We start from the raw sequence: 13,143 nt of genomic DNA on the forward strand, positions 1-13,143 counted from the left end.
TAGCCCTCGATAAAGTTCTGTTCTCATGAATGACAACTGTGTGTGAGTTATGTACAATACACATATGTGTTATAGACCTACAATCACTGAGTCTGACCAAGGCACAAGTTCAGATGACTTATCAGAGGTCACATGGTTCATTTAAACTCAAGTTTTTTCCTTAAAGTATTAAACTCATTCCTTTTATTATGAGCAGCTCTGGTTTTTCAAGGCATGTTTGCCTCTTTTCTAGAAAGAAGCTATAGGAATGAATGAACAAAAAAACAAACAAACAAAAAAAACCAGAATATGTTCTAACAAAACTGCCAGCCTGCCAGGAAACAGACCTTAAATTTCAGTGTACGGCAGATTTAAATACAATTTTTCCATATTATATGGCAAACACAATTCTCTAATATCATAAGATTTAAAAACTGTAATAGCGTCATTTTTAGTCAGTCTTTAGTTTTGAAGCTTTTGCCAAGTTTTGTAAACTTTTTAAAAAGGAATCCTTCTCAAAAGAGTATGGTACAAACAAACTGACAGTTCATCTCAAAATAGCATCTTTCACGTGCGTGTCCTCAATTTCCTCCCGATTAAGTCCTCGAAAGCATGGGTTCAATCTTAAAAGGCACTAAGCGGCACATAAAGGACTTAAAATCGCATTTCCATGGTTCTTTTAGCTTTCTCCCCCATAAAGTGCACAAAGCAGAGAGTAATAAGAAAACAGACACAAGCTTGGATCTACACCAGCGAGGAAAAGAAATGCTTCCAAGAGAAATGGAAGTGTGTTTAAGAATCTGAAACCACAGGAGAGGTCTGTTCATTTATTAGTTCCGTGTTTTGGCTCTTCCCAGATGGTCCCGGGTCTGCGTTCCTAGAGACCTGGGCCTGTGGCCGTGGCAGAAGCCCAGAAATCAGAGGGAGCTAGAAGGGTTCTCGTCCGATCCTCTCATCAGGATGCTACTGAGCTTTTTTATCCGAGGGTGGTCTCCCAGCAGCTGCGTCCCTTGCAGCAGCCTGAGTGGAATTACCGATGTGAGAGGTGGCCTGCAAAAGTCCATTTATTCAACACGTCAGTTAATAAAATTACAGCTCAGTGTCAAAAGAGCAAGCCATTACAGACAAACTTTCAAAAATCTCTGTCTACACTGAGACAGAAAATTAGGGAATGAAAATGCAGGAGTCAGGGAGCCTGTGGCAGCTGCTGATGCCCCAGAAAGTAGGTCAGCTGAACCTTTAGTGTGTGGGCAGCACGCCAGCCTTCACCACAAGCTTCTAACTTAACTCATCTGTTCCTGCTACTCAGAAAAACAAAGCAGAGTTTCAAATCTGTAAACCTGGAGATCACGCCAATGTCAAGGGCCACAGGTCTGATGAAGCGATTTAAGTGAAAGAGATGCCATCCACTGGCAGATCTCAAAACAGAACATTTCGCTAAATTCATATTTTTCAAAGCTCATGACTTTCAGTGAAGCAAACTAACCTTGGATGTAGGAGATAATCACACAGGAATTATGTCTGATGAACACGTATTTAAAAGTTTCCCGTGAAGAACACAATGTATATTAACTTGGAAAGTTTTTTGCATTAATGAGCAGGTTTTAAGCATGGAAACAAAACATCAGGAATAAACATTAACATCCTAAAGAACAGTAATAAAACATAAGGCCTATCAAAAAAAAGGCATATTTCTCATGCCTTCTATCACTATTGAACTCTTCCAAATGGAGATATTTTACAATAGAAGCATGGATATCTATCTGTTATCAACCGTCAGCCTCCTGGGCTGGCACCACTTACCTGCTCTAATACATACGCTGCACCAGAATCAATAGCACCGCCCAGCTCACGATACTGACCAGAGTACCTGATGTACCCCCAGGTGAGAAGCGCTATCAACAGCAGTCCAACCATACAGTTGAACAGCTGGGCCACCACCTCAAGACCAATAAAGCCAGTGAGGCCGGAGGCAATGTAGAGAGCCGCGATGCCCGTGAAGAGCACTGCGGGGGTTCGGAAGGTGCTAAAGACGTTCTTGCTACTGTTGTGCTTGCAGAAGTTCTCGTAGAGTTCCTTGATCTCCTCCTCCAGCTCCTGCTGGTAACGAAGGCTAAAATCCTTCCCACCCATCTTTTTCGTCTTCTTAAAATGGTCCAGAGCAAGCTGTTTGAATTCGCAGTGCTTCTCCTCTAGAATGTCTGGAGACAAATAAGGCTTGTCTCCCCCACAAACCTGACAAGAATAAAGACAGAACGCGGTAAAGAATCCTTCAGAAACAAGTGAAAACGCTGAAAAGCTTAGAAAAGTTTAAGATACTAGAAACGAACTTTACAATGATGACTAAGATCAATAAAACTCTGGGTTCAATTCTTCTGAAAAGCACACTTACTAACCAGGGTGATATTGATCAGCGAGAGCAGTGACACTGTAAGAAAGTCTTGCTTAGAAAGGGTCGTAATTAAAAGGCCCCAATAACCAGGATAACCTGAATGTTGCCTCATCATCATAAGATAAGCAGGATCAAGCTTGGGCTTCCAAAGTTAAAAATATTGCCCAGGTTAGATATTTCAGAGTAAGACTTATGTCCAACGTACCTCTTCCATGTTGTTGTAATAAACATCTTTGGCAGAGGCTGCAGCTGCTAAATTGTTGGCTTCAGCAGTGGCCTTTTAAGAAAGGAAACCACAAATTACAAATTCTGTCTCTTTACATATTCTTCCACAAATAACCAAACAGACGTTTTGTTTCACTCTATTCCCCATTCTTCCTTCTTTATGATTTTTCTGTTATTTTTCAGGTTTCCACAAAGTCCAACTGATTAAATAAAATACACCTTTTCTGCCAGATTTTCTGCCAAAAAAAAATTCTCATACATAAGAATCTTTGTCATAAAAGTAAACCTCTGAAAATATTTCCTTTGCTTCTATTTTGTATGTTAAGAAATAGATGTAACTCAGAAGAGAAAAAATTTATCTTTACAATACCAATCTCACACGCTAACTCCCTTTGTGAAAACGTTTGTCTACTAAAGAAATAAACATTTGGCAATAAACCACCTTATCTTCAGCACGTGTAAGTCAGAAATCGTATGTATTCACAAAATGACATCTTAAAAACATCAAAATGTTGACAATAAAACTTGCTGAAAATGAAAAACCTGATTAGTAAATATATAAGTCAGGACACATTTTACGAAAACAGACAACAGGCAACAGGACAACGATTTGTCTAACGGAATGGGGCATGTTTAACCTGCATACAATACTTTTTGGGGGAAGCTGTTCTGTTCTAACTCCACCACCATGAATACAGATAAGAACATCTGAAGGCAGTCACACTGCTGAAAACATGCTAAACGTGAACAGACCTCAGCATAATGAAAAAGAGGGACCTTCCCTGGTGGCTCAGTGGTGAAGAATCTGTCTGCCAATGCAGGGGACACAGGTTCGATCCCTGGTCCAGGAAGATTATACACACCACAAAGCAACTAGGCCTGTGTGCTACAACCACTGAGCCCATGCTCTAGAGCCCGTGAGCCAGAACTACTGAACTAACTCGCGTGCCTCAGAGCCCAGGCCCTGCAACGAGAGAAGGCACTGCACTAAGAAGCCCCGTCACTGCAACGAAGAGCGGCCCCCGCTCCAGAAAGCCCTCGCGCAGCAAGACCCAGCACAGCCAAAAAGAAATAAAAGTTTTTTAAAAAAAGAAAAGGGGAACTACCAGGACTGTCAAAGAACTGCTTACCTGAAGCATGGATTTGGGGTGAGGGAGATCTTCTCCTTGGTAAATTTTAATATATGCCTTAGAATATAAACATAAAAACAATTATGAAAAACGCCATTCGTCATATTTAACTGCAGCTTACTTTTCAGAAACAGTGACCATACAGTTGCATTTTCCAAAAAGACCTAGATCCACACCCAGGAATTAGCAAAAACACAGCACACCTCTGAGTGCATGTTAGCATTCTTTTAGTTAACTAAAAATATTCTCAAAGCAGCACACGCCTACCAAGGCTGTGGCTCCCGCCAGACTCCCCATGCACGCTGGCCTCACCACTGCCTGTGGGCAGTGACCGTCCGCCGTGAGGTAGCCGTGTCACATCTAGGTGCCGTCTCGCACTCACAGCGACATCCTAACCACCTCCTCTCCACACCATCTTCCGTGAGGAACAGTCTTCCTTTAGCCACAGTAACCACTCCTCTAAGAGAGTGCAGAGAACATCCATTTGGTGCCTAGACCAATACTGCCACCCAGTGGCCCACTCCTGGAAGGACAATGGAGTCTGAAAAGGCTTTGCCTTCCAACTTCCCCCAAGCTTTAAAATACCTAGTTCATAACCTATATCAGTTTCACCAAAAGTCAAATATTTTAATAATGAAAACCCCATATTTACCTTAAAATATTCCAGCAGTCCCCGACAGGTGACTTTTGAGCCATTGATCTCCTTTTCCATTAAGTTGGCTGGGTTTAATACATGCAGTATCAGTGTCTGTAACTGTTCTTTGAATTCACTGGCAATGTCTGTCCGCAGGACCAAGAAAAAGGAAACAATAAGCCAAACAGATTTATTCAGCCAAGGGGAGCATAAAGCGCAATCTTCAGTCCATCTGGTTGTTCTAACATCTCTAGCTGAAAGGGAGGGGCAGGGGTCCCAGACTGTGAGCCTGGCCCTTTCTGGCAATGACCAGGCTGCTGACGGTCTCTGTTCTCATGTGCCTGTGCGGACTCCCTCCCTTCTGCAGTATTAAGTCCTCTCTAGTCCATAAAGAATATGCAGAATATCGCTACCCTGGTTTTCACTCTGCGAGATTCACATCTACTCCCTACACGTCCAAGAAATTTTACTTTTTATTTTACGGAACTCCTCTGGCAGTTCAGTGGTCAGGACTTCGCCTTCCAATCAGGAGGTGGGGGTTCAATCCCTGGTCGGGGAACTAAGATCCCACGTGCTTTGTGGCCAAAAAGCCGAAACATAAAACAGAAGTAGTGTTGTAACAAATTCAATAAAGACTTCAAAATGCTTCACATTAAAAAAAAAAAATCTTAAAAAAAAAAAAAAAGAATTTCATTAACACATCTTCAGGAAAATCCTGATCAACCCTTCAGGTTCTCCCAGGCCAGGCTTTTGCCACACCCTCACTCTCCCCCTTAAAAGCATTATAAATCGCTATTTATCCATTTGCTTTACTTTTGTTCATTTTTTTAACGTGAAAGGAAGTAGAAGCACCTGAATCTCATGATATTTATTTTCTATTCTCTCCTCAGAGAGGTTCTCTGGGCCACCCCAAAGGGAAAAGACTACTATTTCAGCAAACATGACAGCTTCTTTCCAGCTTCTATACTATAGAGTTCCCACAGAAGGTTCGGGAAGCTATTAAACAGAGCTCTTTCCTCAAAGTGAGAACTAGCTGGCCCAAGTATGAAAATGCAAGGAATCTGATTTATATGATCCAGCATCTTTGTAATTCAAGTTACTGAATTCAACTAATTCAAACTATCAGCCAAAAATAAAGCAGACAGGAGCCCACATACAAGCAGGAACTCCTAACACTGCATAACCCAAGTTTACAAAATGGAGAGTCTTATGCATTCATTTAACAGAGTTTCACCACCTTTTCGTGGCAGGCATTGTTGTACGAGTTGGGGACAGAGCACTGAATAAAACAAAAGTGGTTTACTAAATTTTTTCCAGCTACAAGGATCACCATAAAAATCTCTGCAGAAAAAAACTTCAGGTTATTTTATCTCTAAAGATTATAGGGTCTTCTAAGAGCAATTACTAGGTATGTGAGAAAAATATAAATTTCTGGAAAATATTCAAAACTATTTAAAAAATAACAACCATCCATAAAATCTACCATCAGACAAGCAAAATTCACATTTAAAATACTCTCCCCTTCCTTTTTAAGGCTCTTATATATTGCTAAACTGCTTTTGTAGAAGATTGTACCAACTTATATTCCTATCACCAACATATGAGAAGGCTTGTTCATTACTATGAACGCACGAGATTTTTGTTGTTTTTAAAACCTTTACTGACTTGACTGGCGAAAAATCGTATCTCGCAGCTTCTCCTTCTGACAGTACTAAACATCAGAGAATCGGAAGGGATCTTCTTCCTAACAAAATCCTGCAAAAGATATATTCTATTCCATTGTAGACTTGGAAGTCTACAAAGTCTAAAAAGAGAGCTGCAAGGGGCTGAGTAGGTGGGGAGTGAGCTGAAACCAGAGTACTGAGCTAAGTACATGTGAAGCTGTGGCTCATTTGAGGCCATTCACTATAATGGGTAACAAACTCTGTGCAAAAATAATTCCTGAATTAAGCTGGATCCTGAAACGGGACTGCAATGGTCCTGGGCTGGTAAGCCCCTGACTCCCTGAAGAAGCAAACACATATCCAATCTCCTCTGGAGAAAAAAAAAAATCTGAATAATATAACAAAGAACAGCACAGAGAGATCGGAAGAAAACTAAGATATGGAAGACAGAATACAAGGTTCACAACTTAAAACAGACATACAGAATCTTGACATTGCAGAGAAAGAACACCCAATCGAAAACTAGACAAGAACTTCAGAGGAAAGGAAACGTGAATGGAAATAAATACATGAAAAGACATTCAACCCCATTAGTAATCAGAGAAATGCAATTTAAGATCACAATGAGATACTATTCTATAATCACTAATTTAACAAAACTAAGATGGCTGTTAACATCAAGTGTTGCCAAGGATATGGATCAATGGGAATTTTTATAACACTGATGAAGGGAGTGTAAACTGGAATAAGAACTTTGGAAAACAATTCGGCATTAGTTAAGGTGAAGATATATGTATTTCAATTATCCATCAATCCCGCTTTTAAGCACATAACCTGGAAAGTCCCATATATCCACATCCACAAGAATGTTCACAGCAGTGCTATTCATAATAGCAAAAAAAACTGGAGAAGCCCAAGCTTCCACTGAGAATAAATTGTTATATTCACAGAAGGCTCTGTTATCCTACAATGAAACTGAATGAATTACAATCACATGCAATAATACAGACAACCTTAAAAATAAGCACACACGGACGGTGACGACAACCCTATATGCAAGACAGCAGAGACACAGATGTGAAGAGCAGACTTTTGGACTCTGTGGGAGAAGATGAGGGTGCGATGATGTGAGAGGACAGCACTGAAACATGTACATTACCGTATGTAAAACAGATGACCAGTGCCAAGTTCAATGCATGAAGCAGGGCACTCAAAGTTGGTGCTCTGGGACAACCCAGAGGGATGGGGTGGGGAGGGAGGTGGGAAGGGGGTTCAGGATGGGGCGACACATGTACACCCGTGGTTGATTCATGCTGGTGTACGGCAAAAACCACAACAATATTGTAATTAGCCTCCAATTAAAATAGATATATTAATTTAAAAGAAAACAAAATAAAAAATAAAGCTCACAGTGATAATGCAAATTGGCCACATACTATATTTTTAGAAAGTTCAAAAAAAAAATTGAAGAAACTTAGCAAAAGACTGTTAAGTGAATCAAACACAAGGGCCTCCCTGGTGGCTCAGCTGGTAAAGAACCTGCTTTCAGTGCGGAAGGCCTGGGCTTGATCCCTGGGTGGGGAAGATCCCCTGGAGAAGGGAGCAGCTACCCACTCCACTATTCCGGCCTGGAGAATTCCATGGACAGAGGGCCAGGTGGACTATAGTCCATGGGGTCGGACCCAAAGAGTCAGACATGACTGAGCGACTTTCACTTCACACACAAGTAATAACTTTTTAAATTTAAGGACAAGACAGCATAAGCAAAATTTAGAATGGTAGTTATTTCTGCGGAGAGGCAGGCAGAAGGAAAGAAGCATACAAATATAGAAAACAGCACTGATAATGTTCCTGATAAAAGACTGGAAAACTACAGCCCCTGGGCCAAATATGACAGCTAACTATATTTATAAATAAAGTTTTATTGAAATATAACCATGTACATTTATTAATACAATTGTTTATGGCTGCTTTCTTGCTACAAAGTAGATCTAAGTAACTGTATGGCCCACAAAGTCTAAAATATTTAGTTTAGTCCATTACAGAAAGCGTGCCAATTCTAGTTCCAGATATTCATAGTAAGTTGGGTACTGGGTTGATGATATTCATTATATTTCATAACTTACATATGCGCATTATGTGTATTCTTTCTTATATGTAATACTGATGCATTCTTTTGGATATCACATAGCATATTTAAAAATTTAACGGTAGATCATTCTTTTAATTTGCTTTTATTTATTTTATTACTTGTTAGGCCAAACTCTCTCCCATATTTGTTCATCAGCTGATTACCTTTTCAGTGAACTTTTAAGGCCTTTATCTTAGATACTCTTCAGCAAGTAAATAAATATATTGTTCTTTATGTATACTATGATAACTGAAATTTTTCTCCATTTTGTTTGCCTTTTTATAAACATGCATAAGAGTATTTATTCAAAACTATAGCACTTTTTCTTGATAATTTCTTTTATTCCTTCTAATTTTAAAGAGTCCTTCCCCAATTCCAGAGGTCAAATAAAATTAATTTTTCCCCATGCTTTCAATTTTATCAGAGTTTACTTATGGCTCATAAATTGAAATCTGCATAAGATTTTTTTTTCTAAATAGTAACATATACTTCTAATCACTGATTTCTGCACCATCTTAAATAATCAATCATAAGATCTCTTGACATCAAAACATATTTGTTTTTTAATGAGATACCTAAATAAACAGATACCGATCTCCATCTAAATACCCTTAATTTCATAGTCCTCTCAGGATGGAACCAAAATATGGCCCTATATCAACTTTAAAAAGGGGTTGATCCCTACATTTAACATTTGATAAAGGTGACATTTCAACCAGTGAGGACAAGCTGGACTCTTCGACAGTGTTGAGACGCACAGGCAGTCATTCAGAAAATAAGCTGGATTCAAACTGGATCATTGGAAAAGACCCTGACCCTGGGAAAGATTGATGGCGGAGGAGAAGGGGACGACAGAGGAGGAGATGGTTGGATGGCATCACCGACTCGATGGACATGAGTTTGAGCAAGCTCTGGAGGTTGGTGATGGACAGAGAAGCCTGGCGTGCTGCTGTCCATGGAATCACAAAGAGTCGGACACGACTGAGTGACTGAACAGAATTGAACTGTAACTGGATCATAAATTATAATGTGAAAAAATGGGACCCCAAAATTTCAACAAAAAGTGGGACAAATTCTTTAAAACCCTGAAGTGAAAAACAAATAAGCATATTAATAATATGCTATCCTATGTACATTTATATTTGCTTTGCATATACTAAAGAAACTCTGGAAGCCTACAAAAAAGAGACTTTTCACTGAATACATTTTAATCCTTTTTGGGATTTAAAACATGTGACTGCATTATCCACTCGGAAAAACTTTTTTTAAAGGTTTCAATGGTCATCACACTGAAAGACTGAGAGCTTCAGAAATATTTCACACAAGAAACAGCAGGATCTATAGACATCACAAATGGTATTGTCCATGGTTTTACCCAGATTTAACAGACTCTCAGCAATTAATGTTTCTATGAAGGCTGTACCAAAATATGAGTTTTAGACTTAAGAGCAGACAAGAACTACTGTCGCATGACTTACACAATTTCAACATCTCATGGCGTCCAAGAAGATTGTTCCCTACAAGGTCTTCTGTTTAATTTCTAGCTAAATATCTCAGTAGTTACTGTATTACGTCTCTCTGCTCTAGTAAAAAAGGAAGACAGTTTTCTTTATAGTGATGACAGTCATCCTGTGTCTGTTGAAAAGGAGTCTCAAAAATGAGCTAATCTCCTAGCTAACTACTGTAGGAAGCAGCAGCTTAGCACTGATTATACCATAATTAAGACTGTGTCTGGCAAGTGTTCACCTCTGAATAAATGGTTATTCTTTTAAAAAATAAAGTAAGACCAGTAAAACAATCCCTGAAGTAATTAGGGGAACATTTGCAGAAACAGCTTCAGAATGCAGTTCTTAATAAATTTAAATGTTCTACAAAAACTACATGAAGGTCTTTTTCTGGATTACCCCCAAACATTCTCAGGCTAATGTCTTATACAGGTTATACACAGCAGAGCTGCAGGATCTCAACCAAGTCAATGTACAAGTATATGCTTGAGAAAATACAATGTCTAGGTAATTTTTTTAACTCAGAGAAATGTTATCAACTCTACTTAAAGGTCCCCCACAACAAAGTTTATGTGGTTCTCAGCCAAGCACTTACTTGCCAAATATTCACAAGTCTTACACTACTTGCAATGTAACATCCTCAATTTGCTCTTCACTCAAAACCCTTCAATATCTTGTTTTAAAGGTTCCCTAAAACTACAAATACCCACATACATATACCTTTGCAGAGCTAACAAGAATTCATCAACAACCCTCCTAATGACTACAGTTTCCTTAACAGACACACAACGGCAAACTATTAACATATTTTTAAAGTGAAATAAAAAAAGGAAATTTTTATTTCTCAAAACCTTCCTTTTTTAAAAACAACCTCATAAATATTCAGTTTTAAATCATTAGGATCATACAATATATGCTACTCTGCACTTTCCACATTTAACAACATATCATGAACATCTTTCTATGTAAATACAGATGGATCCATCTATCTATTTTTTCCTTTTAAATGATTTATTTTCAGCCCTTTGTGAGATGTACCGTAACTGAATCAATTCCTCAGAAATATATATTTGGGTTGCTTCCAATAGTTCACTGTTATAATAATGCAACAAGGGTACTATTCTTGTCCACATATTTTTATCTACTTATATATGCATAATTCCTTAGGAAATTCCTAGGAAAATTTCCTAAAAGTGAAATACTGGATCAAAAGTTGTGAACATCTACAATGCTGCTACTGTGGTACAGACTATACAAATCTGTACCAACACATCTGCACTTTCTTGATTATTGTAGGCAACACATATTTCCATGAATTATGCCTTGACCATCTGTATTTCTTCCTTTGGGACTTGCCTTTCCATGTAGTAAAAGAGGATTTTAACCCTAAAAATGTGTTTTATCGTTTTATCACGCATAGTGAATAATTATAAGACTAAAGGTTGCTTATATAGAATTTGTTCCCTATTTTATAATATGAAGCTTAGCACCCTTAATGTTTAGTGACAACCCTTCATACCTGTAAATCTGTGTACTCTGGAGTGTCCCCCACTAAAATGCATGTCTATCTGGAATCTCAGAAGGTGATCTTATTTAAAAATAGAGGCTTTACAGACGTGATAAGTTGAGATCATACTGGATGAAAGTGGGACCTAAATTCAAAGAGCAGTGTCCTTGCAAGAAGAGAGAACACGGAGAAGGTGGCCATGTAACCACAGAGGCAGACAGCAGAGTGATGAAACTAAAGCCAAGTGGTTCCAAGGACTGCCAGCGACCACCAAGAGAAGGACAGGACAGATTCATTCCCCTCAAGAGCCTCCAGGAGGAGCCTAGCCTGACAACACCCTGATTTTGGAGTTCTGCTCTCCTGAACTGTTAGCGGATGAATTTCTTTAAGAAACCTAGTTTATGGCATTTTTTTAACAGCAGTTCCTAGGAAACTAACATAAAATACATACCCAAGGGTGATAGAAAATTTCAAAAGTCAAGGTTACAGAACTGTAAAAGGCTCTTCCTGTTCCCTAGAATAACATGATGAAAATTAATTTTAAAACAGAATATTCTGAAATATTTAGATGTTGAATAATATGGAGGAATGTCATGTTTGTATATTATGTATGTTACTCACAAGGAGATCCAACCTGTCCACCCTAAAGGAGACCAGTCCTGGGTGTTCATTGGAAGGACTGATGCTGAGGCTGAAACTCCAATACTCTGGGCACCTCGTGCGAAGAGTTGACTCACTGGAAAAGACCCTGATGCTGGGAGGGATTGGGGGCAGGAGGAGAAGGGGACGACAGAGGATGAGATGGCTGGATGGCATCACCAACTCGATGCACGTGAGTCTGGGTGAACTCCGGGAGTTGGTGATGGACAGGGAGGCCTGGCGTGCTGCGATTCATGGGGTTGCAAAGAGTTGGACACAGCTGAGCAACTGAACTGAACTGAACTGATGCCCAATAACCTGAAACAACCCTAAAGCAAGACAAAAGGTATGAGGAGTCACTTCCACCCATCCTCTCTTAAACATCTTCAGTTAAGATTCCACTGGATAGCTTCCCTACCAGTGATGAATATACCAGAGCTCAGATTTGGTAAATGCATGTCTAATAATGGAGGGTTAAAATCCTAAAGAACACCTCACCTACAAACTCAACTTTCTCACCTACTCAACTCAGAGAATCCACTCCAGTGTTCTTGCCTGGAGAATCCCAGGGACAGAGGAGCCTGTTGGGCTGCCGTCTATGGGGTCGCACAGAGTCGGACACGACTGACGTGACTTAGCAGCAGCAGCAGCAACTCAGAGAATTCACTCACAGCTGCTCTTGTTTCAGCACCAGTGTTGCCTAAGCAGATTTCTCTCCAAAGGCAGACCCCCACCTTGGGTTTCTGAACTGCCAACCTACAGGCTGTGAAAGTTTCCCACTCAGGAAAGCTGCCAACCACATAAAATGTCACACAGGTGGCAAATAGAAGGTAAAGGTAAGCCTTTCAGACTCAATTTTTTTTTTTGCAATAATAAGACCAGCTGGAATGTAAATCTTAAGCTGAATGAGCATATTAACTTTCTTGAATCCACTGAGTTACATAAATTGAAAATTATGCATTTTATGTTTAATACAAAGTAATAAAAAACTTCCACTTCACAAGGCAAGTTCTAGTAACTAAGAGTGTAAATCCTCTAAGTGACTTGCCCAGTACAGGAGAACTTCTATTCTAGCACACTACAGCTCTGAGCAAGAAGGACCTGGACGTGGATCTCTGCCCCACCACCTACTAGCTGAGTACTCTGAGCAAGTTATGTAACTTTTCTAAGCCAGTTTCTTCATTTGTAAGATAAAGGCAATAATATCAGTTCCATGGAATTACTGGGAGCATTAAGTCTAAAAGTAACTAGCGCAGTGTTGGCACTAGTCACTCTAGTTGTGTCTGACTCTTTGCGACCCCATGGACTGTAGCCTGCTAGGCTCCTCTGTCCTTGGG

General features: G+C 39.6%; 1 protein-coding gene across 1 annotated transcript in view; it reads right to left on the minus strand.

Moving 5' to 3' along the window:
• Positions 1-886: 886 nt before the first annotated feature.
• The window catches only part of ATL3 (atlastin GTPase 3), a 28,805-nt gene continuing 16,548 nt past the window's right edge, over positions 887-13,143 (minus strand). Inside the window, exons 9-13 of the mRNA XM_052661882.1 lie at positions 4,379-4,506; positions 3,727-3,783; positions 2,577-2,648; positions 1,783-2,214; positions 887-1,029 (exon numbers count right to left, since the gene is read on the minus strand). Coding sequence (XP_052517842.1) covers positions 943-1,029; positions 1,783-2,214; positions 2,577-2,648; positions 3,727-3,783; positions 4,379-4,506 — 776 coding nt within the window. The 3' untranslated portion in view covers positions 887-942. The remainder of the gene's footprint in view (positions 1,030-1,782; positions 2,215-2,576; positions 2,649-3,726; positions 3,784-4,378; positions 4,507-13,143) is intronic.

Source organism: Budorcas taxicolor, chromosome 25 (genome assembly GCF_023091745.1).
Source record: "Budorcas taxicolor isolate Tak-1 chromosome 25, Takin1.1, whole genome shotgun sequence".
Classification (NCBI taxonomy): Eukaryota; Metazoa; Chordata; class Mammalia; order Artiodactyla; family Bovidae; genus Budorcas; species Budorcas taxicolor.